The sequence below is a fragment of the Eurosta solidaginis genome, chromosome 1 (assembly GCF_040869045.1).
Source record: "Eurosta solidaginis isolate ZX-2024a chromosome 1, ASM4086904v1, whole genome shotgun sequence".
NCBI lineage: Eukaryota > Metazoa > Arthropoda > Insecta > Diptera > Tephritidae > Eurosta > Eurosta solidaginis.
Genome location: NC_090319.1, coordinates 5,783,571 through 5,800,692, shown reverse-complemented (window position 1 = coordinate 5,800,692; position 17,122 = coordinate 5,783,571). Strand labels below are relative to the sequence as shown.

Below are 17,122 nucleotides of genomic sequence, written 5' to 3'. Positions count from 1 at the left end.
TGCTGTGTGTTCATTCTGAACCGAGGGTGGTTTACTAATCGATTTGTGTGACTGACTGGGGTAGGTAAAAATCCGTGATTTTAGTCGTTTGACCTTCTTTGTGGGTTTGTTGTTTTGGTGCGTTAATCGATAACGAAGAGCTTGTACTGGAGTACCTCAACAAGCAGCACGGAAATATAAAATTTACAATGGAAACCGAACAAGACGGAGGAATCAACTATCTAGACCTCACGATAAATATTGATAAAGAAGCCAAAAGATTTAACTATGACATATAGAAAAAGCCAACGGCCACCGACACAATAATACACAATACCTCAAATCACCCCCAACAGCATAAAAATGCAGCATTAAGGTACTTGGTACATAGACTTGAAAGACCACCTTTTACACAAGAGGCATATAAGAGAGAACTTGATGTCATATATAATATCGCTGCAAACAACGGATATAAAAAAGCACTAGTAAATAAGCTCAGAAGGACAAATGGAGAACCCAAAGGAAATAATGAAAAAGAAAATAATAGCTGGACGACTATGACATATACTGGAAAAGCAACATATAAATTGGCAAACTTCTTTAAAAAACATTAACACAGCATTCAAAACATCGAACAATCTAGGGCGAAAACTAAGAACTAACACTAACTCAGAGGATCCGTTTAGCAGCCACGGCGTAAACAAGCTTACCTGCGGATGCCAGCATAGTTACATAGGACAAACAGGACGGCAAATAAGAACGAGGTTCAGAGAACATATTAGAGATTACAACAAAAAAATACGGAATCCAAACATTATAGCCGAGTCTAACTTCGCGAATCACGTGGTCGGGAATGAAGGTTCCCCAGAAAACATCAATAACACAGTTAGGGTTCTTCACATACAAGCAAAAGGCCGACGTCTCAACGTACTCGAAACATGGAAATCTACAAACAGAAAACATTCCACGGTAGAATAATAAACGAATAGATAAACACAATTTCTGACACAATATTCGAGCCTTTAAAACTTGTTTACAAGAAACAAAGTAATCACACAGGTACAACGGACGAACAGACAACAACAAATAAACACAAAACAATTTACGCACCAAAAGAACAAATCCACAAAGAAGGTCAATCGACTAAAATTACAGATTTTTACCTACCCCAGTCAGCCACACAAATCGATTAGTAAACCACCCTCGGTTCTGAATGAACACACAGCACATACACATAACTAAATATACACAAGCAGAAATTTGACAATACCTGCTCATGTACCTACGAACTATAAATGCAGGACAAACACCAACAACAGATCAGAACGAAAATTGAAACTGATGATGACACAACGCCGAAACCGGTTTGTCTCAAACCCAAATTTGACAAGGGATGACGGAAAATCGTTCCAATATACATAATTTATCAACCCTGTCGGAAAATAAACAAAACAAGATAAGTCAGCTCTATATTCCTTACAAGAACAATATTTTCTGCAGTAACCAATTCGGCCGCCGTGGTGTGATGGTAGCGTGCTGCGCCATCTACACCGCAGATCCTGGGTTCACGCCGCGGGAAAATCAACATCAAAAATTTAGAAACAAGTTTTTTCAATTAGAAGTGGGCAGTGTTTGGAAAGCACCCCGAGTATATTTTTGCCATGAAAAGCTCTCAGTGGAAACTCATCTGCCTTGCAGATGCCTTTCGGAGTCTGCACCAATTCCCGTCCGGTCCCACCAATTTTTGGAGAAAATTAAAAAGAAGCACAATGCAAATTGGAAGAGAAGCGCTATCTAAATTTTTTCGGAGATAGGTCGCGCCAGGTATTCTTTTATGGGAAATGCTCTGGATCATTGTGAGAATTGAGAAGCAGAGGTCGTGATATCTTTGTGCACATAAGTTGTGACATCTATTTTTGAAAAAGTAGGTTTATTAAAGGCAGCACTGCCAAACTAAAGACAAGAAATGAACAAATTGAACCAGACTTATATCTGATATCTTTGTGCACATAAGTTGTGACATCTATTTTTGAAAAAGTAGGTTTATTAAAGGCAGCGCTGCTAAACTAAAGACAAGAAATGAACAAATTGAACCAGACTTATATCTGGCTCAAATCGTTATTGTTGCATTTGCATGCAAATTATTTATCTGGCTCAGGATCTTTGCGAGGGATGATGGCTAATGGGTGCTTTCAGCGAACAAAATTTTGGTTGATCCGTTGCAAACATATTTCCTTCAATTGCGTGATAGAAAATTTATTCTGGGAAGAGCCAGTTGAGCCAACTGCTAAGTATAATAATAATAATCCTTAAATTTTTTTTACTTCTTAAATTTATTTTTACACTTCACTTCAATATTAAGAAAAATTGTATTCTTAATACACAAGGCGCGATACCGTCCGAAGAGATTTTACGCCGAGCTTCTCTTCCAATTTGCACCGTGCTCCTATTAAGTTTTTCCTACAAATTGGCGGGTCGGGACCTTCATGTTTTACGCCAACTCTGAACGGCATCTGCAAGGCAGATTAGTTTTTATTGGGAATCTTTCTATGGCAAAAATATATTCGGACTGTTTGCCAAATCACAGCAGAGCGACGACCCCACTTAGAAAACCTTCAAATAATTGAAAAAAACTTGTTTTTATATTTTTGATGTTGCTTTGCCCGGGAATCGAACCCAGGATATTCGGTGTGGTAGATGACGCACGCTACTACCACATCACCGCGGCTGCCGTAACCAACACTTTAAACCGTCGAAAACCTGTCAGATAGCCGAACAAACATGTTTGAGCGAATGGAGCGAAACAAATTTATGCTCAGTAATTTGACTTAAAATCCCAACCATTGAGTGGTTCAAAAACACTCAACGGTGCGTTTAGAAAATTATCACTCAACGGTTGATCAATTCTTGTGTTCGCTGAAAGCGCCCAGTTTGTCAAAATTCTGAAAATTCATGTCTTATTCACAATACTCATATTAATAGCGCTGTGTTTAGAGACGTAGCCTGTTGCTTTGATTGTGCTCCCACTGTTAGGCACTCAGGATCGCACAGCTGATGCAGCTGTCAGTTTGATGAGATCATTTTCGATTCTTCTGTAACAAAGAGTGGCAAAAAAACAGAGTGATAAGAAGGATTTTAGTTTGTTATTGATCATTGTGAATGATCACAATGTTATTGATCTTTTATTAATAAAGTGAAATGTATACACGATTGCTGAGAAATACTCTACAAATAAGGTAGTATATTACTTTAAGATTCTGAATTTAAGACATGTTTAACGGCAGAGTAAAGCGCACAACATACTTAGGTTGATTACATAGACATTTTGGTAATAGTCTAGTTGAGGGGTCGACTGCTAATACGCTACCAAAAATATCGAGAGAGGTGTCAAACGACGCGTATTAATCTCGAGAACAATAATCCGATGGCGGAAAAGAAAAATTTTATCTCTGTCCGGAGATATTTGCATTTGAAGTTGGCGATTTCCATGTGGTTGTTGTTGTGTTGTACCCCCAAAAAAAATTGTGCATCACCGTGGCGGTAGCCACGGTTATACCACACACCCGGACTTGGCATGGCGTAGCCCAGGGTTATTTTTTATAATCGCGGCCGAAGGCCGCCAACGCAGAAAGGTGTTCTGCGCAAAAATACTATGGATCCGACCCCCGATTTCGGAGGTACCCGCGGGTCTTTTTTCGGTTTTTCGTTAATATCTTTTGAACGCGTTAAAATTTTTATTTTCCGCCTTCGGATTATTAATACTGATGTCAAGACGCGTCGTTTGACACCTCTCCCGATATTTTTGGTAGCGTATTAGCAGTCGACCCCTCAACTAGACTATTACCGACATTTTTAGGGACAAAATACATTCATGTTTAAAATTATCACTCCGTAGAAATTACAGTTCGAATGTAGCACACAACATTCAAGTGCAGCCGATCAATAAAATTTTAATTGCAAATCGGGGCGAGATCGCATGTCGTGTAATACGTACCGCCCGCCGTTTGGGCGTACGCACCGTAGCCGTATATTCTGATCCAGATGAGCACTCTCTACATGCCTTACATGCGGATGAAGCTTATCGAGTGGGTGAAGCAACTTCAACAGCTTCTTATTTACGTGGACAGCGCATAATTGAAATCGCAAAAAAATCTGCTTGCCAAGCAATTCACCCAGGTTATGGTTTCTTATCGGAGTCTGTCGAGTTTGCTGAACTGTGTCAACGCGAAAATATTATTTTCATGGGACCACCAAGCACTGCTATACGTGATATGGGTATTAAGAGCACAAGTAAGGCAATAATGGCTAAAGCTGGTGTACCAATTATAAATGGTTATCATGGTGACGATCAGTCAAATGATCGTTTGTGTGCTGAGGCGGAGAAAATCGGTTTCCCATTAATGATAAAGGCGGTGCGTGGTGGTGGTGGCAAGGGAATGCGTATTGCTGTGAAGAAGGAAGAGTTTTTAGATTCACTCAATTCAGCACGCAACGAGTCACAAAAATCATTCGGTGATAGTTCGGTCTTACTGGAGAGATATGTGCGCTCACCGAGGCATGTAGAAGTACAAGTGTTCGCCGATCAATATGGCGATGCAGTTTACCTATGGGAAAGGGATTGCTCAGTTCAACGGAGACATCAAAAGATTATCGAGGAGGCACCCGCTGTAAGTTAACACGCTGTTGCTATTTTAGTTTTTCTAATTTAAGTTCCATTTATTTTTATTAGCCTGGATTACCTGAAAAGCTACGTCGCGAGTTAGGCGAAGCAGCTGTACGTGCCGCCAAAGCCGTAGGCTATGTTGGTGCTGGTACTGTTGAATTTATTATGGATAAAAAAGATCTATCTTTCCACTTTATGGAAATGAATACGCGTTTGCAAGTGGAACATCCAATTACAGAAATGATTACTGACACCGATTTGGTTGAATGGCAAATACGTATTGCATCGGGTGAACGTTTGCCGCTAACTCAGGAGCAAATCGGACGAAAAGGACATGCATTTGAGGCGCGCATTTATGCAGAAAATCCACGGTAAACACTCGCAAACATTTTTTTTTTACATATTTAGGGAGTGTACAAGAAAAAATTTACGACGTCTTTCCTTTTGTTTTCGTGACAATGCTGATGAAAAATTCAAGTAAAAGCGTATGCTCTTTAAAAAGGTTGTATGGTCCAAAAAGTCATAAAGCGGAAGAACAATACCATGTCAAGTGGATTTAAGAAAGGGTTATTTGGATTTTAGAATAGTCAGTTGGGTTCTCGAAAGCGGCTAATTTCAGAACTATTGATTGGATATTCGAAAGCGTCAATTGGATTTTAGAAAACGTCGTTGAAATAGTAAAGATTGGATTTCAGAAAATGAAAACTGGCTTTTAGGCAACGTGAATATATTTTTTTTTACATTTTCCAGAAAAAAATCCACGGTAAACACTCGCAAACATTTTTTTTTTTTTTTATAGGGAGTGTAGAAGAAAAAATTTACGACGTCTTTCCTTTTGTTTTCGTGACAATGCTGATGAAAAATTCAAGTAAAAGCGTATGCTCTTTAAAAAGGTTGTATGGTCCAAAAAGTCATAAAGCGGAAGAACAATACCATGTCAAGTGGATTTAAGAAAGGGTTATTTGGATTTTAGAATAGTCAGTTGGGTTCTCGAAAGCGGCTAATTTCAGAACTATTGATTGGATATTCGAAAGCGTCAATTGGATTTTAGAAAACGTCGTTGAAATAGTAAAGATTGGATTTCAGAAAATGAAAACTGGCTTTTAGGCAACGTGAATATATTTTTGTTTACATTTTCTAAATTTCAACTAGCGTTTTCTTGAATCCATTTGGAATTTTCCAAAAGCCAATTAACAATGCTAAAATCCAAACCACCCTTTTAAAATTCTAACAGACAATTCTAAATTAAATTCCAACTGACGTTGTCGGTGATCCAATTGAAAATTTTAAAATGCAATTGACGCTTTCAAAAATCCAACTAACTATTCTAAAATGCAATTAACTCTCCGAAATACAGTTGACACTTTCTAAGGTTCGATTAAATAAATAAATAAATAAGACCTCACATAGACTGAATGTGTACATAGTACTATCAGAATTTGTTTGACGATGAAACATAAGAACCCCAATCAGGTGCCAGAACTTCCGTTTTCTTGGAAAATAGTAGCATTTTTCTAGTTGTTGTTGTTGTAGCGATAATGTTGCTCCCCGAAGGCTTTGGGGAGTGTTATCGATGTAATGGTCCTTTGCCGGATACAGATCCGGTACGCTCCGGTACCACAGCACCATTAAGGTGCTAGCCCGACCATCTTGGGAACGATTTATGTAGCCACATTAAACCTTCAGGCCATCCCCTCCCTCCCCACCCCAAGTTCCATGAGGAGCTTGGGGTCGCCAGAGCCTCATCTGTTAGTGAAACAGGATTCGCCGCCGATAGGTGAGGTTGGCAATTGGGTTTGGAGAAGCTATATATTGCGCTGGCAACCTGAAGGGTTGCGCTACACAGCCCCTTTAATCTGGTATTTTAGTCGCCTCTTATGACAGGCATACCTACCGCGGGAATATTCTGACCCCCTAACCCGCTGGGGTTCTAGGATCTAGCCTAATTGCTGCTTCGCGAGCGGGCAACTCTGCCGCCCGTAATAGTGGGGCCTTGACTTGGCGAGTGCATGACACGAACACAGAACGTGCTCAACCGTTTCTTTCGGCAGCTCGCACTTTCTACACCTGTTTTTACTGACGAGGCCTAAATTATAAGAATGTGGCGCTAGAAGGCAGTGTCCAGTGAGTATGCTCATCGTGAGCCTTCAGTATTCTCTCTAAGAAATTTGATCCACTTTGTGAGTCTAATGTCGTAGGATTTACCCAAGATCTTAGAAATTTTGCAGCTCCGCGCTTCTGTCCACGGCCTTTCCTGCTTGATGGATCTTATGCACCACCTGTCTCCTTTTGATTTCTCCCAAACGGATTGCGACGTTTACCGTCGATTCAGCTTCTTGATGAAGTACTGTGTGAGATTATTGCCTTAATCAATATATATATTGACGGGACTGCAACTTAAGCACGCTTCCTCCAGAATATCTGCTGCTTTCACGGCTATAATTTACGCCTGAAAGACGCAGCCTGCAGGATCTACTTATTTCTGGATCGACATAGTAACCAGCGGACCCGACCTCTTTCGTTAATTTCGAACCATCGGTGTGCACCTTGTGAGTATTGAAGAGAGAAAGTTTTCGTCAAGCCGTAGCAAGGACGGTAAAAGTAAAAGTAAGGTAAAGAACTAAAATGCAAAATACCGCGAGCAGAGAATTACCTCTATCGAAATTTATAAAAACTTGTTGGACAAAAATTTTAATGCTGTTTATGAATAATGAGCCATACGTAAAAGGGCGCTTCAATGAATGTATGTATGTATATTTGCGTCAATTTGTTTCGTGCAGACTCCTTAATTAAAATAATTATTTTTCAGAGACGGATTCTTGCCTGGAGCCGGCCCATTACGCTACCTAGCTACACCACAACCAAATGAATTTGTACGCGTTGAAACTGGCGTACGCGAGGGCGATGAAGTATCTGTACATTATGATCCGATGATCGCAAAATTGGTTGTTTGGGGCGCAAATCGTACACAGGCATTGAATAGCCTAATAGCACGACTGCGCGAATACCACGTACGTGCATACTTACATATGTATTCACTAGAATGGGTCAGTCCACACACGAAGTTAAGAAGTTGCAAAAGATCGCTTAATTCTAGGTTTACGGTAAATAATGTAAATACTAGCAAAATTGATTCTTAAAATTGTATGTTAGTTAGGTGACATCTAACTTCTAATTTTGGTATGCCCTGATTTTGGTCTTGAGAAGCTTTATATTTCTTTCTTATGCCCTTTTGAGCTTTATAAACATTTTCAGAAGCGTTTTTTCATTGGCGCAACAAAAACACACTTTGAGGGGCTACAACTGGTTAAGCAGACACAAGTGTGGGCAACCGACTTCAGAGCGCAAAAATACATATAGAGCTTCTCAAATCCAAAATAATGGCATCATAAATAACAAAACATTTAAAATACCCAAGTAATGATAAAAAGAAATGATTTCAGCTGTGTTTAAAAGATTCAACTATATTTAGAAAGTGCAACTGTAAATAAATATTTTCTTCGAGATGCTCTCCACATAAGATTAAAATTTAGTTGGGGGTTTTTGCAACATTTTTTGACCCAGTCTAGTAATCACTTTTCAATAGTAATGTAATGTATTCGAACTTGTTGCAGATTACCGGCCTTGAAACGAATATAAAATTTCTTATCGGTTTGGCCTCGCATCCAGAATTCCAACAAGAAAACGTTCACACAGGTTTCATTGATGAGCACTTTGATACACTCTTTCCGGCTATCCAAATTAAGGATGAGCAAATTTGCAAAGCTGTTGCTGCTGTAGTACTTAATGAGATGCAAGTTTTTAGTAGCAATGCCGACAAAAATGATCCATTCAATGCTTCAAAAAATAAACGACTAAACTATGCGCTTACTCGTAATTATAAACTTAAGGAGAATAATGAAGGTTTGTATATCAAGTAGGAGAACTGTCCAACTCAGAATTTATTTCAAAATTTTTGAAACGTTTGAAGAAAGCAGTGTCTCCTATTGAGTGTCGATCTGTACTCTAATCGAATTTCTGCCGATCGAATCTTTTAGATTTTGGTTTGCTATTGGGCAAAATAATCACAAAATCTGTCGAGTGTTATAAATTGTTTGCTTATTCGAGTCCCTTTTTAGTTTTAGATGTAAATAACATGTTTTTGAGCACAGATTCATATTTAAAGTTTTTTTTTTTTTTTTGCTCAAAAAAAATGCATATTTTTGTATGAAGTAAAAAAAAGTTGAAAATAGAAAAAATAAATTTTAGGCACCCTGTAAAAGCAGTGAAATTGTGCTTTTCTCTATGTTTTCTGTATCTAGTTTTCGGTTTTCACTTTTGCAATGTGATAAATAATAAAAAAGCAGGTTTGGCGATGCGCATGCATATCAACTATGACAGACTTCGATAAAATATTCATAGACCATTGTGGGACTACTTTGGCACCGTTTCGCGAACATTTCGGGATGACTTCAGGATCATTTCCAAACTGTATCGGAACCATTCCTGAAATTGCTATGAATTGGTCCCAAAAGGTTTCGAAATAAACTTGAAATGATCTTGAAGTTGTCCCGAAATGATACCCAAAATAGTCCGGAATTGAACCCGAAGGTATGCTTAAACTGTCCCAAAATGGCCCTGAAATGATAATCAAGTTTTCCCGAAATGAGTCTAAAACAATCCTCAAGTGAAATTGTTACGAATCGGTCCCGAAATAGTTTCGAAATGATTTGGAAGTGATTCCCTTAGATTTAATGATCCTGAAGTTGTGCCGAAATGGTACCTAAAATACTCCGTATTCTACCCTGAAATTGTTCCGAATTGGTTGCGATCTAGTCTCGAACTTCTTTTGAAATCAGCCCGAAATGTTCACGAGACGGTGCCGAAGTAGTCCCAAAATGTTCCAATAATATACGGTAATGTTCAATCCCCTTTAAAACTTTATTGAAGTCCGTCAAACCATTACATATGTGGCATTTAGCTCCATTAGTTTATATGGCGCGTGTAAAAGGTACCCGTTTTAGAATAACGCCCTGAAGCTGAACGTGGACAGATTGGTAAATGGGTAAATGTAATCTAAATAGATAATTTATAAAGAAAAAACTTATTTCGATGTTTTTACAAAAACTTTGCTCACAAAAAAAATTTGTTAAATTTTTGAAACCTCAACAAAATATTCGAATCCGGGATCACGTTTCAACTTTTTTATAGCTACGCTTTACTCTACAGAGAACTCATGTAAATTAACAGAAAAATGTATAGTCATTTTTTACTTTCTGGAACTTTGAAATATCAAAATTCCTGAACAGGCACACGTACCGGATGAAAACCTTTTAAGGAGTATTTTCGTCTCATAATTTTTTTCAGATTTCCGAAATGGTCTTAACTTTAAATAAATATTGGTTGACGCAGTAGCGTGCTCACCTACCACACCGACGATCCTGGGTTCAGGTTCTGCCAAATGAAAATACATTAGAAAACAGTTATTCTAATCGGGGTCGCCCCGCAGCAGTTTTTGGCAAACACTCCGAGTTTCTACAATGAAAAGCTTCTTAGCGGAATTTCATCTGTCTTACAAATGCCGTCGGCATAATACATGCAGCTCCCGTCCCGCCAATTTGAAAGAAAAATAAACAAGTAGCACGCCGCAAAGTGGAAGAGAAGCTCGGCCTAAATCTCCTCGGAGTTTTATTGCGCAACGTATTTAAATATATTGGCCCGTAATCATAGTTGAAATAAAATAGAGTTTTATTGGTTTAAACATGGTTCTAAATTAAATATCAGTTTAAGTCTGTTATAGTCCACTTAAACATTATTTTATCTCTAAAAAAGTATTTTAAATTTAAAATTACATGAGCGCGATTTAAATTTTTTAAAATAGGTTTTAAGTTGGTAGTCTGCTGTCGAAAGTTGCGAGAAATTAAACAATTTGCTATTTAAACGCGATGAACTTAAATGGAAGTGAAAAAAGGCTTCTCCGACAAGGAAATATACGCCAGGAACTAATTTATTATACCTAGAATGCGTATTAATATGTTTGTGACGAAAATTACACAATTTTAAAATGTGCGATGGTTACTTGGCTCGACATATGCGAAATCTTTAATTAAGACTATTCATAGATATTTGTGAGTTTTGATATTTTAGTATCTTTTGAGGAAAAAGTAGCATCCTATACTGATTTTGGCATAAAATTTAGAAATAAATATTCAATGGAAGGAATTATTTACCACAGGCGTCGATTTTTAATACATGTCAAAAAATTTTGGGAGAAGTGACGCATTTTAATTTCAGAAGCAATAATCCGAATGCTGCAAAGTAATACTTGCACTCTGTCAAGATTTTTTTGCAAAAAAAAGTTCCAAAACTTTGATGTGGTTGATGTCATTTTGGTGATATTGTTGTACACAGAAAAGAGTTAACTAAAAAGGCGTTTTGCGCTGATACAATTTTCACCAGTTTCGCAGCAGTTTTAGGGTAATTATTCGGTTTTTTGTGAATATCTATTAACAAAAGAAAAATTTCTTATTGCCGACTTCTAATTATTGAATTACATTACAGAATTCTTGAATTCAATTGTGCTGGCATTTCCTTTTGTGTCTTCTATTCCCCTTTACATTTGCCAGTTCCTCTTAAAAGAAAGCGTGAAATAAAACACGGAATACAACAAGAATTAGCAACAAAAAATGTAAGAATTGCTTGGTACGGGTGCTGCTAAACTACTCCCCCCCTTCATCACCCTCTTAGTCTATGTCATGATCGACTAGAGTTCAATGATTTTCTAATGTAAAAGGGACTTACACTTTGCGGGTCCATGCACAATGACTCAACTTCTAGGTCACTTCTTTCCTATGGGAAACTATACTAAACTCCCTTTGTTTATACTGACTTTGCGAAGACAAACCTAAATTTGATTTAACCTGATTATCATTGAATGTCCTGCATACTTATTAGTACCGAGGTTAGAAATATCCCTATTCGGTTTCGGGTCTATTAAATTAAACGGCTTTAACGGTTAGGGCCACCTATCATTTAAGGTTTGCATCATTTTGGCCGCCACATCTGTCTTAATGCAAACAACTTTTCTTTACAATATTCCTATAAACTATATAAACTATTCAACATGAATACGAGTGTATGAGTGGAGTCAAGTAACCACGGTAGTAAGGAATAGGGTGGGTGAACTTTTAAAATTTCTAAAAAATTTCTTCATAGCGCCAATCAATACCTTTTTTTCGTGCGGATACCCTGTCTATGCTTATTTTAGCTGAAAACAGTGTTTAATATGTCTATGAACGACCAAAATTTTAAATCTCATTTTTAATTTAGGCAAGATTTTAACTAAAGAGTATTTTAGTCAGCGACTATGATTACGGGCCATTATAGTTTTTGTAGTTTGACCCTATACGAAAATGAATAGAATTTGAATTTTCGAAACAAATTCTCGAATAGTCCTTTAACTAATTATGGCTTTATCTCAGATAGAGTAATCTAAAATAATTATTTAACATTATAAATTTGTAAAAAAAAAACAAAAATCACTTATTTTAAACTTCTTCAATTCAATGAAAAACAGTTTACAACGTTAATGTGCGCTTTATTGAATCCGTTTTACTAATACAAGTCAATAATGGGACGTGGATAAAAGTGAAATCAGAATGTCTTGCAGATGGTGATCGGCTCAAAATCAAAGCAAATATTGACGACACTCTATCCACATTTAATGCTAATATTGATGGCGCAGAGGTAACAGTATTTTTGGATGTAAGTGAATTAACCAAATATTTTGATATTAAGGCCCGGTTTTTCAGTACAAGTTCAACTTAGTTTGTCAGTTAAACTACGCTTAAACTTATTCTGTAGTTTTTCAGTCTACTTTAACTGAAATTTAAGCTGAGCTTAAGCGGCCCATCTGGCAGGGTTAAACTCTAGTTAACCTATCTGTTATTTGCGTTCGTTCGAAATGGCATCGAATATACCCAACAAGCATTTGGGCTTCAGTACCATTAGAGCTCATGTTGATAACTAGGCATACTTCTAAAATCTCAAGAGTTGTTTCGAAACAGTGTCTCAACTCGAGAATCATAGCGTACTCAGCAAAATAGGGAATCTCTATAAAGCAAAATATGCTATTACTTGGTTTAATTTGAATTATAAGCGTTTTGAGTTGACTCTGCGCTATTGTCGGTTTTTTTTTAGAGGCATGATATGATTTGTTTCTGTTTATGGCGCAGGACGGCAAGATTGGCAAGAATCCCGCCCAGCCGACATGACTAGCCACAGAGCACCACTAGATCATGCCGCCTGCCTTCCTTGCTGCTCCAATAAAGTATGCGAATCCATTATGTTGATGTTGGATCTTCGGTGTGGTAGGCGGAGCACGCTACCATCACACCACGGCGGCCGCCTATATAATTTACTTACTTAATTGGCGCTTAACCGTCTAAATGGCCTATATAATTTATTCTTAATTAATTACGCTTCATTACTGGTATCAACCAGGTGTTTATTTCTCACAATAAACAGCTGTTGGTTTTGGTGGTACCACCTTGGTGATTTTTTTCAACTCCACCTCAACTCGGTATATAATGTAAGAAATTTTTTTTTTATATTTATTTATTTATTACAACTCTTAGAGCCTAGATCAACACCTAAAAGCATTATTGCATTAATTAACAATATGCACTACAGTTATGTTCATATTAATAGCAGTGCTTTCTGAGAACCCTAATAAAGTGGATTTATCTAAAGTAAATCAAACCAAATTTAAAAACGTTTGTGTTATGTAATAACGCAATAAGGCTAATTATATTAAGAACAAAAAATTGTTTTCTAAACTAAAGATATATAGTGAATTAACTCAAAAAACACAAATAGTTGACTAATATTTCGTTGTATAACCCCCATTTCGGATGACGGCGGCACATCTACGAGGCATGGAGTCCACTAAGCGCTTACATCGGTCCACTGGTATATTTGCCCAACCTGATTGCACTACTTCGCACAATAACTTTTAGACCGTTTTTTTTTTTCATCAACGGCGAGCTTTATATCCCCCATAAGTTTTCAATGGGGTTCAAGTCCGGGGATTGAGCTGGCCACTCCATTACTGCAATTTTGTTCTCCCGAAAGAAATCCTTTGCTCGCTTGCTCGCATGTTTTGGGTCGTTATCCTGTTGGAAAACCTATTTTAGGATTTCCTCTTGTTTTTATGTTGTATATAAACTTCATACTGTGGAAAAATATTTGCTGTTTTACGCTCATCCAATTCAAATTTTGTAGCATATCTTTAATGGGGGTATCAAAACGTTTACCTAATATAAAGCGCATAGCTTCTGCATTTTTTTGTAGTTTATCGATTTGCGAATCCTTCAAGATAAAGAAAATAGTAGAACAATATATGAAGTATGGCTCAATTATGGACGTATATACTTTTGCTTTATAATAGCTACTCAAGTTTTTACAGGTTCTTTGAATGAAATATATTTTTTTAGCTATTTTACCTGTTATATAATCAACATGGCCATCAAATTTTAGTTTGCAATGTATTTGAATGCCGAGATAATTAATCATCTGTACCTTTTCAATTTTAGTATTATTTATTTTAATAGTTTCAAAATGAGCAATATTCTTCCTTGTTATTACCGTATACTTAGTTTTTTCAATATCGATTTTTAGTCTGTTATAACACATCCAAATATAGAGAGCATCTATATCACTTTGCAGTTTTTCTCTTATTTCATGTTAATTCCTACCATTTATGGAAATTAGTGCATCATCCGCAAATAGTTTTATGGTACTGAATTTCAATATAGACTTAATATCATTAATATAAATGTTAAATAAGATTGGAGCTAGCACAGAGCCTTGGGGTAAACCAATCTTAACGTCAACTTCGTCCGATAATGCTGAACCAATTATTGTTCTTTGCTTACGATTTGTTAAGAAATTATCAAACCAATCTAATTCAATATCTTTAATAACAATGCTTGATAATTTTTCTTATAATATTTTCTGATCAATAGTTCCAAAGGCTCTTTTGAGATCAATGAAAACTGCAATGATCGACTTTTGTTATTAAGTTCTTCTCTCCATTCAGCTATAACCATGTTTAAAGCTGTTTCGCAAGAATGATTCTGTCGAAATCCTGACTGTTGAGGTATAAGTATCTTATTATTTTCTAGATATTGAACTAATTGATTTTTAACCACCAGCTCTAAGATTTTCTCATCACTGGCCAAAGTATTTATTGGTTCCAGCTCCTCTGCTTTAATAGTATTTGCAACTTTTTCTATTGGGACTATAGTCGAGGTTTTCCAAATGGTTGGAAATATGCCACTGCTTAAACTTTCATTTATAATTTGAGCATAGAAAAAACCTAAATATGGTATTACATCTTTCACAACACCATCTGATAACAATTTTTTTCCACCTCTTTTGGCTTCAAACTTACTGACAATTCTTACGACGTCATCCGTGCTAACTTGGTCATATTTAAAAACACAATTAGTTAAACTAGGTATATCAACTGGAGAAATGCGTTGAAAATTCATTTCAGAACTGCACATTTCTCAAAATCTCTTGAAATTAGGATAATAATTGGAAAATAATAAAGACGTTGGAGATGAACTGGAAAACTTTTAATTTTACAAAATTTCTCAAAGGTTGCATAGTGACTGGAGAATGAACTTGGATATCAACTCGAGAACTATCTGGTTTAAGAATAATTAAATAATGATGTCGGATATTTCCGGAACTAGTTATATATTTCGCTGGAGAATATATTTTTCCATGTTTGCTGGGTAAACAAAAAATAAGAAACCAGTGTTGCATACCCCAAAGGCGGTCTTAAACTGTGACTGAAAAACTGCTCAGTAGTTTAACTGGAGTTCAAATGTGACTAGTTTAAGCAAACTTAGTTTAAGCTTAGCTAAATCAACTAAAGAAAAACTGGGCCTAGGACCGCAAAATAAATGGTATGGTGCAAAATCTTCTTGCTATGATAATGAATATGTCTAATGCACAATTATTTTCGCCTCTGACGGCACTTAAATTTCATATGCCGTTATAAGAAATTTTAATTTTAAAATGCCACCATTCCTCATTTTATTTTTCTCAGCATAACCTAATGTTATTTATTCACTCTTTTATGCTCGCATTTCAGAATGGAAAACTAAGCTTTGAACTTGTGCAGCCGGAATTTTTGAATGCTCTCTCAGACCAACATAGCGGTATTGGTGGCAATAAAGTTATGGCACCAATGCCTGGAGTTTTGGAGAAGGTATTAGTGAAACCTGGTGATAAGGTTAAAAAAGGCGATAGCTTAGCAGTGCTGATAGGTAACTAACTGAACACATCGATTTATTAATCGGTTATTGTTTTTGTGTTGTAGCAGCACTTCGCTACAACAACATATATTTATCGGAATATTTAAAATTATTTCCTTAAATTCCTTACAGCAATGAAAATGGAGCATATTTTGAAAGCACCTCAAGACGCTACAATCAAGTCGATTAATTGTGCAGAAGGAGAAAATGTGGCCAAAGACGCTGCAATTGTTATATTTGAAGACGAGGCAGTCGAATAAAACAAATTGGTATGGAATCATTTTGTTGCTTACAATCGTACCAGGAGAATTGCATTTATGTATTTATGAACGCTTTATATAATACTTTTTTTCTTTTTGTCAACTGTGTACATTTATTAGTTTTTATTATATTGTAACGAATTTAGTTAAATTCCGCATATTTTACACATTCTACTAATGTTCGTATCGCTAAACTGTTGAATAAATAAACTCTAATATTTAATAATGCAAAATGGTCTTTATTGGACTACTTTAATAACACTTATACTTCGCAACTGATGGCGTTCTTAAATCAAACTGTTTGGTCGTGCCTCAGCTGGTGCTGCTTTTATATTCTTCGGTTACCCCGTTGGCATATTTCTAGGCGTTTCTATTTCTAGAATTTACTACTTGTTTACCAGCTATAAACTACAGATGTACGTTTATAGCTTCTCATATGCGCGTGTATATGTGAGTGATACTTGCATAAATGATTGCCTACTTTTGTGGGCATCTCAGATATATGCATGTGTGAGAAATACTTTGCTGATGATTGCATACTTTTGTGGGCATCTCTCCGCTGCTGGCATATACATATGTGAAGACATAATGATTGATTTGTTTATGTACATACAAGTCACTGCTTAGTATCGGCTTAGAGATGATAGTATCCCTTAGTGTTGCTAATATTCGTCACAATTTTTATTGAGCATTTATTGCCCTGGAAATGGAAATAAAAAACCAAAGCCTAAATACTATCATGTTGTTGTTGTTGTAGTAGTGCTTCGCCAGATAGGTAGGCACATCAGTCGACGTCTCGTAGCATATCACTTGCATCACCCCTAGGAAGCTTCTACTATTTGCCAAGATTACGGAGTTATTTTATAACATAGGTCCTGGTTTTTGATAGGGTTTTTCAGTTTGGTCGATAAAAA

At 36.6% G+C, this 17,122-nt stretch overlaps 1 protein-coding gene across 2 annotated transcripts; it reads left to right on the top strand.

Annotated features, from left to right (window-relative positions):
* Window positions 1–3,077: 3,077 nt before the first annotated feature.
* On the top strand, window positions 3,078–16,441 carry Mccc1 (Methylcrotonoyl-CoA carboxylase 1). Of its 2 annotated transcripts, none has more exons than XM_067778307.1 (8): window positions 3,078–3,215; window positions 3,875–4,646; window positions 4,709–5,013; window positions 7,452–7,653; window positions 8,257–8,545; window positions 12,198–12,367; window positions 15,786–15,960; window positions 16,081–16,441. In XM_067778307.1, exons 1-8 carry the CDS (start codon window positions 3,178–3,180, stop codon window positions 16,206–16,208), a joined length of 2,079 nt encoding a protein of 692 aa, XP_067634408.1. In that variant the 5' UTR covers window positions 3,078–3,177; the 3' UTR covers window positions 16,209–16,441. The 2 variants fall into 2 exon arrangements, with proteins under 2 accessions (XP_067634408.1, XP_067634400.1); XM_067778299.1 differs by having other exon boundaries at window positions 12,198–12,385.
* Window positions 16,442–17,122: the final 681 nt, after the last annotated feature.

Coding starts and splice junctions, on each gene's coding strand:
- Mccc1 (XM_067778299.1), top strand. CDS start 3,178: ATGTATACACGATTGCTGAGAAATACTCTACAAATAAG. Junction 5,014..7,451: donor ATTTATGCAGAAAATCCACG/GTAAACACTCGC, acceptor ATTATTTTTCAG/AGACGGATTCTTGCCTGGAG. Junction 15,961..16,080: donor TAGCTTAGCAGTGCTGATAG/GTAACTAACTGA, acceptor AATTCCTTACAG/CAATGAAAATGGAGCATATT.